The sequence below is a fragment of the Agrilus planipennis genome, unplaced genomic scaffold (genome assembly GCF_000699045.2).
Source record: "Agrilus planipennis isolate EAB-ADULT unplaced genomic scaffold, Apla_2.0 scaffold9, whole genome shotgun sequence".
NCBI lineage: Eukaryota > Metazoa > Arthropoda > Insecta > Coleoptera > Buprestidae > Agrilus > Agrilus planipennis.
Window position 1 is genome coordinate 2,777,648 of NW_020442467.1, and position 17,684 is coordinate 2,795,331.

General features: G+C 32.3%; 2 protein-coding genes and 1 long non-coding RNA gene across 5 annotated transcripts; 1 reads left to right on the forward strand and 2 right to left on the reverse strand.

The window, feature by feature from the left end:
* Nucleotides 1-297: 297 nt before the first annotated feature.
* On the reverse strand, nt 298-1,627 carry LOC112906650. The gene is made up of 2 exons (XR_003232496.1): nt 1,353-1,627; nt 298-1,269 (listed from the first exon to the last, which is right to left on the reverse strand). It is a non-coding gene; the product is annotated as an uncharacterized LOC112906650 (long non-coding RNA).
* Nucleotides 1,628-2,762: 1,135 nt separating this feature from the next.
* Nucleotides 2,763-15,136, forward strand: LOC108735515 (E3 ubiquitin-protein ligase LRSAM1). 3 transcript variants are annotated; one of them, XM_025981207.1, is made up of 13 exons: nt 2,763-3,048; nt 3,108-3,350; nt 3,418-3,718; nt 4,722-4,819; nt 7,634-7,663; nt 7,837-7,938; nt 7,992-8,100; nt 10,593-10,836; nt 12,672-12,915; nt 12,970-13,136; nt 13,201-13,319; nt 14,463-14,695; nt 14,748-15,136. In XM_025981207.1, the coding sequence occupies exons 1-13, from the start codon at nt 2,995-2,997 to the stop codon at nt 14,865-14,867; spliced, it is 2,064 nt and encodes a 687-aa protein (XP_025836992.1). In that variant the 5' UTR covers nt 2,763-2,994; the 3' UTR covers nt 14,868-15,136. The 3 variants fall into 3 exon arrangements, with proteins under 3 accessions (XP_025836992.1, XP_025836993.1, XP_025836994.1); XM_025981208.1 differs by lacking the exon at nt 7,634-7,663; XM_025981209.1 differs by lacking the exon at nt 2,763-3,048 and having other exon boundaries at nt 3,194-3,281; nt 3,375-3,718; nt 14,748-15,135.
* Nucleotides 15,137-16,623: 1,487 nt separating this feature from the next.
* LOC108735522 (DNA polymerase epsilon subunit 3) lies at nt 16,624-17,385 on the reverse strand. The gene is made up of 2 exons (XM_025981240.1): nt 16,859-17,385; nt 16,624-16,787 (listed from the first exon to the last, which is right to left on the reverse strand). The coding sequence occupies exons 1-2, from the start codon at nt 17,127-17,129 to the stop codon at nt 16,678-16,680; spliced, it is 381 nt and encodes a 126-aa protein (XP_025837025.1). The 5' UTR covers nt 17,130-17,385; the 3' UTR covers nt 16,624-16,677.
* Nucleotides 17,386-17,684: the final 299 nt, after the last annotated feature.

Consider the following 17,684-nt stretch of genomic DNA (forward strand, 5'->3'; position numbering starts at 1 on the left):
CATACGTGGGCATTATCAACGCGAGACTCGTAATGATAACTGATAACTGATAATGCCCACGTATGAAGTGGGCGAAACACGTGTCCGCTCAAATAAAATTATTTGTGGTAATTAGGGGTGAGTATTCCTTTTANTATATAAATTATAAAGTAACCTTTCTGCATTTTTGTGCTGCAAATTCCTTTATTTGGTCATCGCACTGTAAGTCCTTTGTTAAATCGCAATTTATGAAAAGAACTGTTAAATGATTTAGTAGATAGTTCAACATTGTTGTCCTGTATTTGTATTCTATATACGACATCCTGGAGAAAGAGCGCTCCGCTTCACAGCTAGTGATCGGCAACGTTAACAAAATCTTTAAGATGGTATAGCAGTTTGGGAAAACATCAACAAATTTCTTTTCATAAATTACCCAAAAAAATTCACCGCAAGAGGTGTAAGACTCTGTCTTAGACTGCAGTAAGTAAAATTTTAACTGAATGCACATTCACTAAATGTAACTAACAAAATTGCGTCGGGCGATAAGCAGAGGGAAGTCCCCAGTAATAGACAATACACGGAATACACCGACCGAAAACAAGCGACGGGGAATTCCCCATTCCGTTTGATAGATGCGCACACGGGTTGATTGATAGCAGTGTTGTCAATCTTTGATCGCATTTTTTTTAATTCTAGATGATTTTTATTATTGACAATATCGTCTATTGTTTTCAGTTCAGGTTGGGGGCCCTCTGTATTCACGGGGCCCTGGGCTACAGCCCAAAAAGCCTTTAAGTAGATCCGCCCCTGTTATTTTTTCAGTTTTAGGTTTCTGTTGTACCTAATTTTTTGTTTAATAAATTTTAGTGTACTAGCCTATAGGCTAGGTGTTACTAGGATTTTTTCGATTAGAAGCAATCAGAAAGGGGTTCTAATCGAAAAAATCTTAACCTACTTGGAGAAGATAGTACAAAGGATAGGCATTACTATAAAAAATATATGTTCACGGAATTCAATACCTTCATCAAAAAGAGCGTATCATGCAAAAATATACAAAGTTACTTATTATTAGCAATAGAACAATTATATACTAAATTTATAATTTTGTATAAAAAAATTATGGTTTTATATATATACGCACACTTTATTCATTATTTGGTGCATAATATTAAAAAGTACTAATCAATCGCCTAGGTCTTAAGTATTTAATTCTAAAACTGTGTATTCCTATATACTTTTTCAGTTTTCCTGATCCCAAATAGAACAAATATATCAATAAATACATATGGGCTGCAATTAAAATGTATTTTCAATTTTTAGAAAATAATTATAATATGCCCAGTAGGTAGTAATTCTAAAAAATTGGTAATTACCTTTTCTATCACTATTTCACAAGTATAACCTCAAACCTATAGGAAGACGTGGAAAAAGCCACACAAATGACAAGTACAACGATGTTTAAAAGAAAAACCAATTTTATAACAAAATTCAAATGCAGTTGAAATAAACCCCATCTACTGTAATATTTAATGGAAATGTCACTCGCAAATCCCAAGCATGAGTGTATGTCATAGACATTTCTAGATTAGTGCATAGACAAACTTTAGTGCATGTATTGCAATATACATTAGAGATATACAGGTCTGACGCTGGAAGTTGGCGGAAATTTTAAAATGGTCAGGATGCGCAGTGGCAAAAGTAGGCAGTTTTAGGGATAACAATTACAGCCCTCTTTCTTCAGTATTCTTATCAGGAGCGTAGATTAAATATTTAAAAACAAGGATCAGTTTACAAAATTAAATTTAAAAAATTAAGTTATTCGGTTGGTTTTCAAGTTTATGTAAAAAAGAAATTGGCGCAATAATTTAGTTTAATGTGATTTATTTAAATGCTATGTTAGATAATGAGCAAATAATGATGTTGATGTCGGTGACAGTGATAGTGATGAGGCCAGTGAATATGAAAATCAACTACAAAACAAACAAAGACTATATTATTTCCTTGTACGCTACTGTCCTATCTGTATTAATACAATAGTTTACGCCTACTGAAAGCTTATTTGTATACCGGTTCAGAGTGATCTACCCAGTTAGGCCATAAATGGGCAATTGCCTGCGTGACCGCTCTCCAGCTTGCTTCGTCCGACCTATACATTACTTACAACAGTATATCTATGGTACCATTTGAATAAATTAATATTTAATTTCTTCCTGCACCCAAAACAAATTTTCCTTTTTTTTTACAGAACTAATGGACATACAGTGATACTTACATATTTAGAACCCGCAAACGGCGCATAATTTATGATTAAAGTTTAAATTAGAGAATTATGTATATCGGGTGTCCGATTCACACAACTATCATATGCATATGATTATTATGTTATTTACGGCTGCGATCTCCATGTTGTTGTAGTTGGGACGTTCAAAATTGGTCCACAATAACGCTCTCGCATTTTCTTCTTTCAACTTACTAACTAGACTAGAGTCATAGATAACTAGAGTGGTAACCATCGACGTTTACTAATGAACATGCCTTAGCGGTCAGAATTGTGGTACAATAAAAGAAAGAGATGGAATGAAGTTTCGGACAATATCCATCTCTCTCACGATAGTGCGGAAGCGTGTAATGAAAGAGATAGCACTAGTCCGAAACCATACGCCATCTCCCTCACTTTTCGAGCCAAGAAATTATTACAATACATACGGCTAAGGCACGTCCATTAATATATGTCTATGGTATATCTTGTATATCTATTATATATGATCATGACATTATCTATGATCATGAGCAATTATGGCTGTAATGGCTGAGCGGCCTAAGCGGTTAAGCGCTAGTTAGCAATAGAGAATACATTTATGAATACAAGATTAAAAAAAATATACTCATCAGTAATACCAGAATTGTGAAAATGAGAATTATGACTAGAAAAAAGTAGCTACTACTCAATTATCCTTTTGTCAAGAAAATGTGCCTTTCAATGTTGTGATATCGCGTTAAGAAAAAACTGCCAAAATGTTTAAAAAAAACAAAAAAGATAAAGCTAAACTGGAACACAAGCTTTATCTGGTACTTATTAGTATATATTCATATGATTATACATACCTTTTTTATAAAATGCATTGTAGGCAAGAGAGACACCAGAGCTTGTGTTTGATATTTCTGAATGTGATTTAAAGGCAGTTCCTCCAGGCATCTACTCATTGTGCAAAGTATTTCTTAAAGAAAAATTAGAATTACAAAAAAATTCTTTAACATCTTTGAATGGAGGTGGTAATTTAAGTGATTTATGTACACTAAAGGTATTAAACGTTAGTTATAATGCATTAACATTTCTTCCAAATGAAATTGATCAACTAACTAATCTTCAGGTATGTTATTTAAATTTTTTATAGGTACCTAAGTATTCAATATTAAAAACAATCATTTAAATCACAGGAATTATATGTCAATGACAATCACTTAAAACAACTACCTTCTACAATTTGTCATTTAAAGTATCTTCAAATTTTTGATGTTTCAACCAACAAACTAAAAAACTTACCAGAAAATTTGGGTAGTATGGTCAGTCTGCAAGAAATTAACTTAAAAAATAATCCAAAATTACATGAACTACCTAAAAGTATCAGCTGTTTACATAACATGCAATGTATACAAATTGACATTACCGGCTTTACCTATCCACCTGAGGAAATTGTGAAAAATGGAACTTCATCTATTATGAAATTTATTTGTGAAGGTATATACATAGAAGTCATCCCAAACAAGAATCTTTCTTTTGAAGGCAGGGTTGAACAGGTTTAAATTATATTTTAATTGGGTGATTTTTTTTTAAATCAGTGATTTTAATTATCAGCTAGTAATCAATAAAAAAGCAAAACAATTTAGGTATCGTTAACAAATACAAAAGAGAAGGAAAACACCTCAGCTGATGCTGAGAAAGCCACACTGCAGAGTAACATAATAAAACAGATACATGGTGATGATCACCAATAATGAGCAAAATTTTCGTGAAAATAGAATCTGGCATTGCTTGAAAGTGACTTCAAACATTCAGTACTAATGTTTTTATGAATATTTTACTTTACAACACATAATTATAACTAATTATTTCACAACATGTGTAGAACAGCTGCATAAATATGCATGTTACTAGTACTCTGCTTCTTCAAGTGCTCACTGTAGGCAGCATCAATTGAAGACTGAATCGGGTGTGCTTCCCCTCCTTATTTCCTGTAATGCATATGAATACAGTCCTATACCTAAGTGAGTTGGATTATCAAAATAAAATGTTAAATGTCAAAACTATTCCTTAAAACCTCAGAAACAGTATTCTTTCTTGTTTAACATTCTGTTATCCGTTACCATTCGTAAGCGTGATGAATAATTGAATAACGAAAGGTTGAAAACAATTGTTACTGACGTATGGATTTTTCTATTAAAAAACAAACAATTGCTTTTGAATGTAGGTCTCCAAACTGAATGTAAAAATTTAAATTATCAAAATAAAATATTCTACATATGCCAAAATCAGTAACACATGTAAAAAGTCATTCTGTGTTAAAGTTAACACTTTTGCCCCTAGGAAAGAAAGATTCTTAATTGGTACATTCTGTATAATAGGTGTATTCGTTTGTCTTTATTAGTACGCTTGAAAGATACGCATGGGTGAATCGTTAAAAGCAAACAAACACACCTAATATTTTTTTTTCACAAAACGATTAATTTCGCATAATTTATAGATATGGGTCAAGTGTATGTATCACAGAATGAACCTACTGAATTAGAGAGAAGCAATTCTAATAAAAGCATTCCAAGGAGTCTTAGTAATAGCATAAAGGTATTGTTTTATTCATGTTTTTATCAATTTTAAAAACGAGAAAATAAGCTAAAAGAGACTCACTCTATTTACCACTAAAATTTTGCACTATGGACAAGTATCATATCTAATGTGACATTATCAGCTCAAGGCGTGTGAGCAAAACAGTGTTTAGTGTTAATAAAGGGTGAGACTCATAGTTTATTTATTCCTTTAGAACGGTCTAGTTTTTATTTGTTATTGAAGAGATGGTACAGAAAAAGTATTAAATATTTTTATAGAATATATATACACAAATGTACTTTAAACAGAACAATCACAATTATGCACTAAAAAATTATAGCGCTTTTCAAGTTAACTAATTACATCTGCAATAATTAAAAACAAAAGTAACAAACATTTTTTTATCTTATCTGACAAAAAACACGTTTGTTGTAACACGATGATAGGATCTCGCATCTAAAGCATGTGCCTGGAGTTAGATTAATCATTGCGGCTGAAGATGTTTCTATTTTACATTCTGCAGTTTTCATTTTTTCAATTAAATTTTAAAACGAAGAAGTGCGGCAATTAATTGAATTCCGGCAACGGGGATACGCAAGTTCAAGTTAATATACCAGCAGCCGGATCGTTCTCATACAACTTAAAATCCCAATAGTTTACATCATTACTTAAGATTAGAGATCGCTGAGAGCAATATGGTAAAAGTCTCAGTCAGTATACTTACTTTCGATTGCATTAAAATTTTGATGTGTTATGCAGTTCACTATTTCTTTTTTGTTTTCGTTGAAGAGAAGGACACTTCAAAAACGTAGTAGCGTCTGAGGGGGATTTACCAACTAACACATTTCTATAAATACATCAGGTCATTATAGGAAAAAAAAACAACTTTTGGATGTTTCGTTCCCACCAGCCAGTAATGCTGGTGGGCGGGCAGTCCCTCCGGACTACGCCGGAAGGTAGGGTGGAAGGCCTTCTTCAGCCTGCTTTCAGGAATCGTGGGAATGGGTGGGTGGTGGTTCGGGTGAGAAAGATAAGACAGACGAAATGAAGACAGAAGAGAATGAAAGATTATCTGTGTAATATTACTGCCTCAGCATTTGCCTAGGTGATCCAAGGAAACCACAGAAAAACTTAGTTTAACCAAATCTAACCTGACCCAACTCCAATTTCTCAAAGAAAGTACACAACTACTACAACACTCACGTCGTTCATGTTTTCATTACCTACCGCAACCTGATGATCCTAACCGGCCAAATAAAATCATTAAGTACGGTTACGTTAGAATCATCAGGTTACATTCTTTTGTTTACAGCAGTGTTCATTCTCTAAAAAGTTAGTTCACAATAGCAAAATTTCAAGGATATCTGAGATGCGTATACTGATCGCATTGCTGTCAGTCCGCTTTAACTTCACATAAACAAGCAAACTGGCGGGATTTTAAGTTACATTTGAACAGTAGTGGATAGGTATCTCCGAAGGTCCTTTCGATAACTAAAAACGTGTTATGTGCACGGTATAAAAACGTTTGGGCGTTTCATTCATTCCCACCAATTACTAATGTTGGTGGCCGGGTAGACCCTCCGGACTACACTGAACTGTAAGGCGGGTAGGCCCTCTGTGGCATCGTTTTAGGAATCGTGGGAATGAGCGATTGGAGTGAGAAAGATGAGACGGACGAAATGAAGACAGAAATGAGAAATTAGGTTACCCCAGCATTTACCTAAGTGATCCAAAGAAACCACACAAAAACTTCATCCAGGGCGGACGGACCCGAAATCCTAATGCTAAGCAATAGTCTAAACCTCTGCTATGACGCTCGGTCGTGCCCGGTATATGGGACGCATGCTTTTATCACATCATGTATCTCGGCACCATAACTAAAATGCGGAAATGTTATTGGTTCAGTAGCATTCCCTCATTGGTTTAACAAATATCCCTAGGATCGCAAAATTACGGCCACAAAGTGAATTTACCATGTAGTTACCATGTATTTGATAAAATTTTATGTATTTCGTTAACATCCTGAGTATATTCGTCAAACCAGCGAGGGATTATTATTTGTTTTCAGGCTCTCTGACCGTTGTGTTTAGAAATTGTTTCTCCGACGTTTCGCCTACAACTGCGGCAAGCATTTTTAAGGGGGCACGTTGCCCTTCTCGGTCTTAGTTGCCTTGAATGCTGTGTAGTGCTAATTCCAGTTGCAACAGTTTCCAAAGACATCGACCGGAAAGCCCGAAAACAAATAATAATAGTATTGAAGATGCCAGCCATGAAAGCCTACGTTTATTGGTCAGCGAAAGGATGCTTTTAAACCAATAAGAGATCCGCATTTTAGCTATGGTACCGAAATGTATGACAGAATGGAAACATATCTGCTGTTACTACAATTAGAACTAGTTTTGAAGTTATTTTTGCACATAATAGGTAGCATATGTAGACCATTTCCAATATTAGTCTGCGTGTATATTTTACCGTGTATCATCTACAGTGCACGGTACGCAGTCGATGAAACCTATCCACAACTCTCGTTGATTATACATTCATTATTAGTTTTCTATTATTAGTAAAATGCGGAAGAAGATCTGTTTTCATCTACTGTTTTGTAGTTTAGGTCATATTCTTGTTATCGCACTTCCTGCTATAACAATTAAATCGACATACTTATTGTATATTTGAATATTTATAAAATATATATGACGGCCCACATTCAATTATTTTATTACCATTTCAATATTTAAATTTCCTTCACTAACTTGCTAACTCCTCTCGTGCAAACCATCAAGATCTTTTTTTTTATTTACTTCTACATTCCATTTTTTCTTCTTTTTGTAGGCCAGCATACTGGACTATGAAAACAATAAGGCATGTTGTGCAATTATTTGTCTGCCTTTTAGTGGTTAAGTATTTTTGTTTTGGTCACCTTTTGAGTTAACATAGCTTTATTTACATTTATATCTAACATTGTTTTCACAAGAACTTAATTCTTCATATAAAATAGGTCGTTGTATTTATAAAGAATTTTAATTGTTATTTAGAGGAAAAAAATGGTGGAATTCTTGGAGATAGAAAAGCACAGGAGTATATTACAAAGGCAAGAATATGATTTGGCACAATCAGTTAAAGTTGAAAAAGAAAGGGTAAGCAAATTGAAATTGTCCTAATGACTCTTCCTAACTATTTAAAATTTTAGTTACTTTCTGATATAGCAGAACAACAAAATGAACTTGACAATAAACTTCTCAAACTCCAACAAGAACGGGAAAAGGAAAGATTCAGGCTTATAGAACAACTTCAAGAAGGTTACTAATTACTATAACTCGGATTATATGAACTTAACAATAGGAAGTATATGCATGCAAATATACTAAAATAATATTTAAAATATGCATTATGGTAAACATCTGTGTGCGTTGTCTCATACGTTTAGTCCAGCTTGCCATCCTACGCTCAGCGCAACTTTTGCTTTAGTTTTAAAGGCTTGTATGTTTTGCTTTGTAGTGGTAAGTGTAACTTTTACCGCTAGTTGATCAGATAGACCACCACCATGACCTCAAACCCTTTGATGTAAGATGGGCATGACAGATTGACGCCCAAAGGTAACCAATGATGCTCGTTCCTTGGGATCCTATTTCGTCTTCCGATCTACCATTTAGCGTTATCAATCCTATATCTTCGAATGTTTTTGCTTGCTGCACTCCTTTCTTGTTAATTACCCTGTTCTGCGCTTTCTTATCCTCGGAAGTGCTATGCATAGCCACTTGGTTCAAGAGCCCAATTCTGGCATTAAAGTCTCCCCCGGCTATTAAGGGAACATTATTTTTCTTATTAGTTCGAAAAGATGGGCCCTCTAGCATTGATAGTCTTTCCTCATGCTGGTGATTCGTAATGTACACACTAATTATTATAAACCCGACATTATTGATAATGTATGAACAGCTGATCCACATTTCACATTTCTCCATGACTTTTACCCCATTGAATGCATCTTGGTTAAATAGAACCCCCAGTCCATCACTAGCTCTTCCCTTATCTTTCTCCTTGGTTGCCTCGTAGTCTATGCATTTCATATGTTTTAATGATTTTGGGAGGTTATTGTATTTGTATGCCAAGTTTATACTTATAGCAGTTAGTTAAGTGTATGTTTTGATCTGTTTCCAATATATTGTATAGATTTCCTAATCCGTGCATATTTGAATATATTATACTTGTTCTCTCTCCTGTCCTTTCTAGGCCTTCTTTACAATTTTGATTGTTTTCTTTATGTGTTGTCTTTGTTTTCTTAATGTTAAAGGAGTATCGGTTTTTATTAGTTTTATTGATGACGAAAAGAATAATTTGGTGTGGAGCTTCCTTCTGTATCCTGGTGTAGTGGTATTTGTTGAACACACTTGATTTCCATCTTATTCATATTCTTGTAGCTGTCGCTAGTCAATTTCACGTATATTAGGTTGAGTTTGGTATGTCCCTCCACGACTATGGTCCATCTTTTTCAATTTATTACTTTTTTCATCCCAATTCCATGTTTCGTTATCAATATACAGTTTATTGTATAATATGTAAACTTTTATTCCATTCTTCTTTTTTCTTCTGCTACCTCTCGGATATATTTTTGTATTTTGTTTTCTTCTTTTGCATAATCTACGTTTATATATATGCTTTGGCCTCATAAAGAGCTCGTCATTTTTAATGTTTCTTTCTTTTCATTCCAGTTATTTATTTTAATTTTAAGAGTAGTCGGACCCCTTCCCGTTCTAATTTTATGGAATTCTTCCACTTTGCTGTTTACCTGGAGCTTTTCTTTAAGGAAGCTCTCCACCACGTAATGTAAATTGTCATGATCATTGAATTATAGTCCATGGATTGGCACATTGTTTTTCCTATCTCTGCTATCTTTAATTTCTTCTTTCTTCTCTAGTTCTTTAATTCTTTGCCTTAATTAGTCCTTTTTTATCGTCCAAGCTATTTCCATTTCGGCTATCCAACTTTTAGTTTCATTAATGTAGAGAGTCGGTTCAGTTTTACTAGAATTTGATTTAGCTGGTTGTCACATTTTTTCATATCTGATTTTTCACTGATTGCCTTATTACGGCTTTCTATACAGTCGCTTTCGTTCTTATACAGCATTGATATTATTTTTCTGTTTCCTGTGTTTTCTTTTCCCTTAAGTATAGTTTTGGTGGCCTACCCCTAGTGCCCATTGATGTTATGTACGCGCCTTCAACCTACATCCGTTTATATTTTGAAAATAATGTTGTCAGTAGCAAATAGTGCAGGGGTTTTTGTTAATAATTTTAAATTTATTTCTGCACACAATCGACTTTTTGAGCATTACTGATTGTTCAGATATAATTTTTGGCGATTAATACGTTTTACCTAATAAGAACAACGAACAAACGTTGAAAAATATTACGTCTGAAACTTTAAATAAGATCAGCAAAACAATTTCTATTTGAAAATGTACCAGGTGTAAATGATGCATTTGCATATAATCCTACCTCTACTAATTACTATTAAAAATCAGTAAGAGAAGATTTCGGCATTTAATTATCGTAAATAAAAATATTTATTTAAACCATTAACTGAAAAAATAACTCACACTAGCGATGCGTTTTACAGTATTTATTAACATCTGCCTTTGGAAAAAATGAACTATTACCACCAATTATTATTTTAGATCAATTAAAACTAAATTCTGCTAATTTGTCTTACAATTGATCAACTTTTGTTTCTGGTTTTGAATCTTTAATGACGAATCATTTAATATTTGTTTTTTTTTTTTTTCGTTTTTTAGTTGAAGATAAAGCAAATGTTGCTGTTAACCAATTGTTATTGTTAAATAGACAACCATTAACAAAATTATTAGAACAAGAAAAATTGGAAGAACAGCGACTTATGGAAGTCGCAGGAAAACAATATGACAACTTGGAGAAAATTAAGATACTTGCAGATATGGAAGAGGTACTCTACCAAGAAAGTGAAAAGTTCAAGAAATTCGGAGAGTTTCGCATTCAGATGGCCAAAAATGTATTAAACGAGTAAGACCCCGAACTTATCTATGATGAACTAAATAACTTTTTTACCTTAATTAAATACGAAAGCTCCCTTAACTGATATATTTCGCAGTAATTAGTATAACGGCAAGTGTCATATTATTTATTGTTATTCAATTTGGGCGACTATGGCTGCTTAATTTAAATCCATTTCTCATGCCCTGCTGCCCTGAAGTCACCAGAATGCATTAACAACTAAAAGTATGCCAAATTGATTCGTTTACCAAAAGGCGCCAAAGGTACAAAGAAAAATTAGTTTCTCTTTGATTACTGAAGAACACTTAGTATGAAAGTGTCTTTCCAGAAAAAACTTATTGGAATAATAATGAAATAAAAGATCTTTCGCTGAATTTTTGTATCTCACATCTTTGTAACAGCTCAAACGCCAAATTTTCTTTATTATCCAAAGTTAATTGCACTCTTAAAAGTACACTTGTTTCTTAAAGCCAAGCTTTGAATAGCAAAATTATCAACTAACCAGAAAAAAAATTAAATAATGTAATTAATTAATATTTCATAATTTTCAATTGAAAATTTAAAACTAAGACGCTTTCCGATTGTATCCGAACTGCTGTGTCGATATTCAATTTTGGCAACTTATTTTTCTTGTTTTTGTGTTTATAGAAGATCCGTAAAGCATAAAGATGTTTATGAAAAACTAAAATTAAAAATTACCTTTTCAAATTGTCGAAAAATGCCGTAATGCCCTTGCTTAGTACCTGCATAAAATTGGCAAGTCCATTTTACTTATTTCATGGTTTAGCAATAGGCATTTATGCGTATTCAACGTAATAACATATTTATTATCATTGTTGATTGATTTTTTACAGATTTTTAATTTACTTTTTACCCAAATGGAGAAGTTTTATGATGTTGTTAATATTATATTCAACGTAATGGTATTAAAATATAGATCAAAACTAATAAATCACCGAAAGAATTTTTGAAATCTATCAATAAATGACTTCGAAATAGATTATTGAAGTTTACGTATTTTAGTACGGAACGTCTGCGGTTTCTGATTCGCTTATGACGTCATTCGACCTATTCGATATCACCGCACCACGAATCATTCAAGTATTAGTTTCAGAGTCGCGCTAGGGCTCTTGCTTCGTTCGTGTTTATTTAATTTTTAACTGTTGTGCTTTAACACATAGGAACAATACAATATTTGTAACTATGTTTTTTAACTTCTGCCATCGGGTAATAAACAAAATACGAATCGAACGGCGTAAGCTCCTATACAACAATACATTCGTACGTACTCGGCGAATGCGTGCGGCGTCGTTTAGGTCAAATGACGTCACACGATGGAGCGCCGCGTGTAACAAAATTATTCTTGCAAGCACAACTTTAAAGTCCCATGACTCATTTCTTGAGATATTTTATCGATTCTTTCACGTGTTTGTTTTAAATTTTTATAGTTTATCCATTAAAAAAAATGGAAAGTTCTTCATTTTATTTCCGTTTTTTAATTTGCTTTTTACTCGGTTCGCTGTTGTCAATTAAAAGGTTTTTTATTTTAATTTTTTTATTGGTATAAAATTTATTGTCATTTCACCGTAAATGAAATTTCAGCCGGACTATCATAAACAAGTTTATTTGTTTATGTATTTCTCTTCCGGTGTTTTAAGAACTCCCTAATATTTGATGCTTTTCTATTTTGTTGAAAGTATTGTAATGAACTCACTCATTGTTAATAAAAATTCTTTAATATGCACAAATTTTTACCTATATGTTCGCGTATGTCAAATCCAAAAGCAATATATCTTCATTTAGAATTTCTTGTTTTTATCAATTTACAATCAAACTTATTTTAGTGAAATGGAATTAGACAAACATTTGGTCGATGTATTGAGTAATCAAGATTTACAAAAAACTGAACTAATTTCTAAATTAGAAGAAGATACTTTACTTCAAAAGGCAGCTGTCAGTACTCTTTTAGAAAGATCCGATGCTCGAAGCTGGGCTTTAAGGCAGGAAATGAGACTAGTAGAGGGACAGTTGGCTGCTTTAACTGCTATAGAATTAGATAGGAAACGACTGAAGATGGATGAACATTTGGTAGGAAACTGACAGTAATAAAAATTACCCATCTTATTTTGACTTATTTTTCAGTATGATTTAGCGGAAAAACGTGAAAATTTATCTTATGTATTGTTGAAGTTATATGAAGAACAAAACCAACGGAGAGCTGAACTTTTGTCAGCTTTAAATAATGTGGAGGAGTTTAGCAACACTTCCGAAAATTTTTGGCTACAACAGTACCAGCGTCTATTAGAAAGGTTTATACAATGACTTCGTTCTTATTACATTTAAGGTATACTTACTATAAAATTTATTTTACAGAATGCCCAATAACTTGTCTGAAACTCAGAAAAATGTAAACCAAAGACTTGCTCAAAGACTTCTCTTAGCAGGAGTTATTCAGTACCTACCGATGCTTTGTAAGATCATTCAAGATGAAGGTAAACATGCAATTAAAATTATGTGTGATGTAAAAATTGATCTTAATCCAAATCACTTTAGTAAGTAAAGTCAACTGCGGAACAGTTATTTTTTTGGGATTGGAAATGAGAAATATTTCCTTATTGTCTCGGAAAAAAATTCAATAAATAATTTTAAAGTCTTGCCTGACAATTTGTTAACTCCAATTGGATACCTCGAAAAGATTTTATACCCAGCTATACTGATATTTTCTGATCAAAGTGTTCGCTGGCGCATGTATTCTAAGTAAAAAATTATTATTATATATGTACAGACATTATACAATGATCGTTTTCGCTGTCCTCATCACTCACCTAGGAATAATAGATACGCATGCGCAGAGACAATTTTTATCTGAACTTTTTTTTTTTCAACTTGTGTTATTAATTAGGAAATATGTTAAAAGTAGACTTCTTTCATAACTTCGTGTCAAAACGCCTGTAGGTAAAACTGCTTGAAAAACTGGAAGATCATTGTAGAACGTTTAAATCCAATCTCAAACATTCTCACAAACCCTTTAGACAAAAAGAATATTGTTAGAGCAGCTAATCCAGTGCCCGCGATTGTTTGAATGTTTAATAATTATTTTTTATTTATAAATGCATTTTTTTGCGCGCGCGTGTGTATAAAACATTAGTTGGAAAATTAAAGCCCCCCCCCAATATACAATACTTAGCTGGGGCCCTGTCTGGCACCTGCATCATTTAGAAACATGTGATGAGAGCAGCGAACACGATTATATATTTTTTTGAACATTCGTAATTCATATCGGTTATTCCATACGTACCTTCACACCACTGACTATATCAGTGCATCAGAGTATATCAGTAAACAATTGTGATTATATTTTGAATTCACGAAGCTGTATTAAGACAAATTCTAAACTAAGCTTATTCAGTTTAGCAATATTATAGTTGCTTTTATTTTTGTCTCATAAAGTTACACAAAATATTATACATGAAAGCATAGTAATCTTTATTGAAACATTTTCAAAAGTTAACAAACAAATTTATCATCGACTGTACTTTAAAAACTAATTTTTTTGTGACTTGCTATTAGCTTCTTCGTCTCTGCAATTCGCTAACTAAATTAGGCTGAAATGTATTTTATTTTCGGTTTTATAGACATGTTAAGAAGGGTAACCGAAAAGGATATTATTGAAGCGGGTGTGGTAAATCCGAATCACTGTTTAAAAATTTATGAAGAACTGAGGTTATATGTAGACAGCTATCTATGTGGTAGAAGTACCGAACCATCTGCACCCTCGGCTGAAGAAGCTGCCGGGCCCAGTGCTCCACCCCTTAACATTTTCCCCGAAACCGGTTTAGGCGAGTGCATAGTCTGCATGGAATTTAAGGTATTAATAACATTTTAAAGTTTTTAAAAATTTAATAAGTAATTTTTTGTAGTGTGAAACAATTTTTGTACCATGTGGACATTACTGCTGTTGCACAAATTGTTCTAATGTGATATCGGCTTGTCCTCTTTGTAGAACAAGCATAAAGCATAAAGTTTACAATATTAATTAACACGAAGCCCCTTTTTATAATCTACTTCTATACACAATACAATATAAAAATTGTTTGAAATATTCTTTAAAGACATTTTTTGATCTTTTAAGTGTTGGTGAGGTTTCCACTTGCTGAAGTATTGACTATGGAATTTTTAATTAATTCACATATAATCACTTCTTCATTAAAGCTATTATGAATTGTAAATAATATTTATTAAGAAAACTACTGTTTTGTAGTAGGTGCTTATTCCATTATTTAAGTGTGCAAATATTGAATAAATTTTTTGTTATATATGCGTGTTTCATTGTAGTGGATAAATCTACAAAAAACTTAACTATCAAACTTTTTAACTATTTTGGACATAATTTTTGTACATTGACGCATTTTCCCTGGTTAATTTTGTCATTAAGTAATAAATGGATCACTGAAACTCAATAACCTTCTCTTCCTCTATTTCTTATAAATCCAAATTGGTCTTCCTCTAATAGTTTTTCTGCCATTTTCTCCATACCTTGTACGGTTCTAGTTAAGATTTTTGACACATGTGAAGTGAGGGTAATTGTTCTAAATTTCTATCTGCGTCTCTCTTTTTTATTATGTCTACTACCACGTTCCATTTATAGTCCTCCGGGACTTTCCCCGTTTTATATGTCTAACTAGCTTAAACATACAATCTCTAACGTCTTGTCCTGCGTGTCTTAAAATTTCCGCGTGTATCCCATCTTATTATGCCTTATTATTCTATATCTTTTTAGTGCTAAATCAAACTCTTCTCTCATTCATTGTAAATAATAAATTTGGCAAATCCCTTCTTAAACCACATATTCACTACTTTTACCACAATTAAGTTACATACTTACTATATTAAAAGGCAAATCAAATTGAACTTTGTCCTAACACCAAAATGTATATTACATTTAGAAATCTTTCCATATATTATTCGCCTAACTAGACTAAATAATTTGGGTAATAATTTTTACAGGAATCTATCAATAATTACCTTTTCTTACTATATAAATACGCAATATATACAGGATGTTAAAAAACTATTGCATTTGCTGCATACATATAATCGGAAAAGGCACGAAATGTTAAGGAAATAATACTGTTTTGAAAATTTGCTATCTAATGCATTGTTAGTATATTATCGAGTTAGTTAATCATCGCTTGAGTATAGTGAGGGTGCTGACTTGTTATTTTGATTAATTTTTGTAGCTTAATAACACTATAATAATGCATTTATTAATCGCAAAACTGTACTGATAACTTTCTTCTTGGAATTTTGCTCTTTCTAATTATGTATACCAAATAGAAGTTTCTTTAATATATTAAACTAAATCAAAGGTTTTATCTTTTTAATGGCAGTAATGTTCGGGGTAATGCATATGTATTTATTAATTTTGTTCAATAATATATAATTACCTTTTTTGCACAATGAATGAAAGGTATGCAGTTGGTTTTCATACTACCAAGATCTAATGGAACAAGAAATAAAAATCTATTCAGATTATACAGACATTACTGCAAATGTAATCATAATTTCTGTTGTGTGATTAAAATATGTTAATACTGAGACAAACAGTAATGTATATCAAGAATTAATAATTTTCAGCTAAGTATTAAAAAATAATAAAACAACCAAATTACTTTTAAATATTCTCCTTAATATATCATTGACTCATCCAGCCTTTTCGAGAATAACTAGTGTTTTAAAAGTTTCAATTGACCAAAACATATTAATGGAGTCAATGACTATAATAATAAAACCAACTGTAAATTAAACATGTTTAATTTTTTAATCATAAATACAACAACTTATTTATTCCTATGATACATCTTCTTGCTCCTGTTCTTCATCTTCCTCAACTTCCATAGATTCTTCATCTCCTCCCTTTTGTTTGCTACCTTTTTTATTTTTTACTTGTGACTTGTATTCTAAAAATGATTAAATAATAATAATGACTATTGAATATATATACAAAAATAATACTGCTACAGAAACATACCATCCAATGAAGTCTTTACTGGGTCAACTAATTCTTCAAATTCCAAGTTTTCTAAAGCTTCAATAATGTCTTGACCTAACATAGTTTTTCGGTTAGATTTCTGAGCTAACTGAGAAGCATGGGATGTCACATATAAAATAAAAACAGATGCTGCTCTAGCCAGGGACGATTTTGTATCTTTAGATAAATTAATATTACTTGGTAAAACCTCTTTAATTATACGTTGAATGGGGGCAGTAGGTAGATTTAAATCTTCAATTTTCTCTGCCATTACTTTATTTGAATTTGTATATTCAATGTTGAGTTTTATATTTGGTTAACATAACACGCATCAACAGTAGTTGCATAAATAAATTTAAACAATGCAATATGTCTATGGAATGCAAGCAACGAGTATAAGCAGTTGTAATAACATTATTGTAACAATACCACAATCATAACACCCACGAAAAACCGCCAAAACTAGAATCCTAAAAAAAAAACTTGTCTATTGATGTTTTCGAGACAAAACACACCGCGCGGTGTTCTGCCGAACTTATCAGAACCATAGATATCAGAACCAATCGAATAGTTCCGAAATCCCCCGAATTAATTTTATATCAGAAACTGTCATTTACTTATATAACTATTTTGATGTATAATATGATAATATATTCCGTTCCTTTTTCTTTAAAAAAGTCCAAACTAAAGAAGATTATGATAGCATATATAAATACGTACATTCCTTTTTTAGCGCGGGAATAATAAATCAGAAATTTAAACTATTCGGTAACAATCGGAAATATTCGGGAGACATCGCCTGGTGTGTTTTCTGTCTTGAAATCAG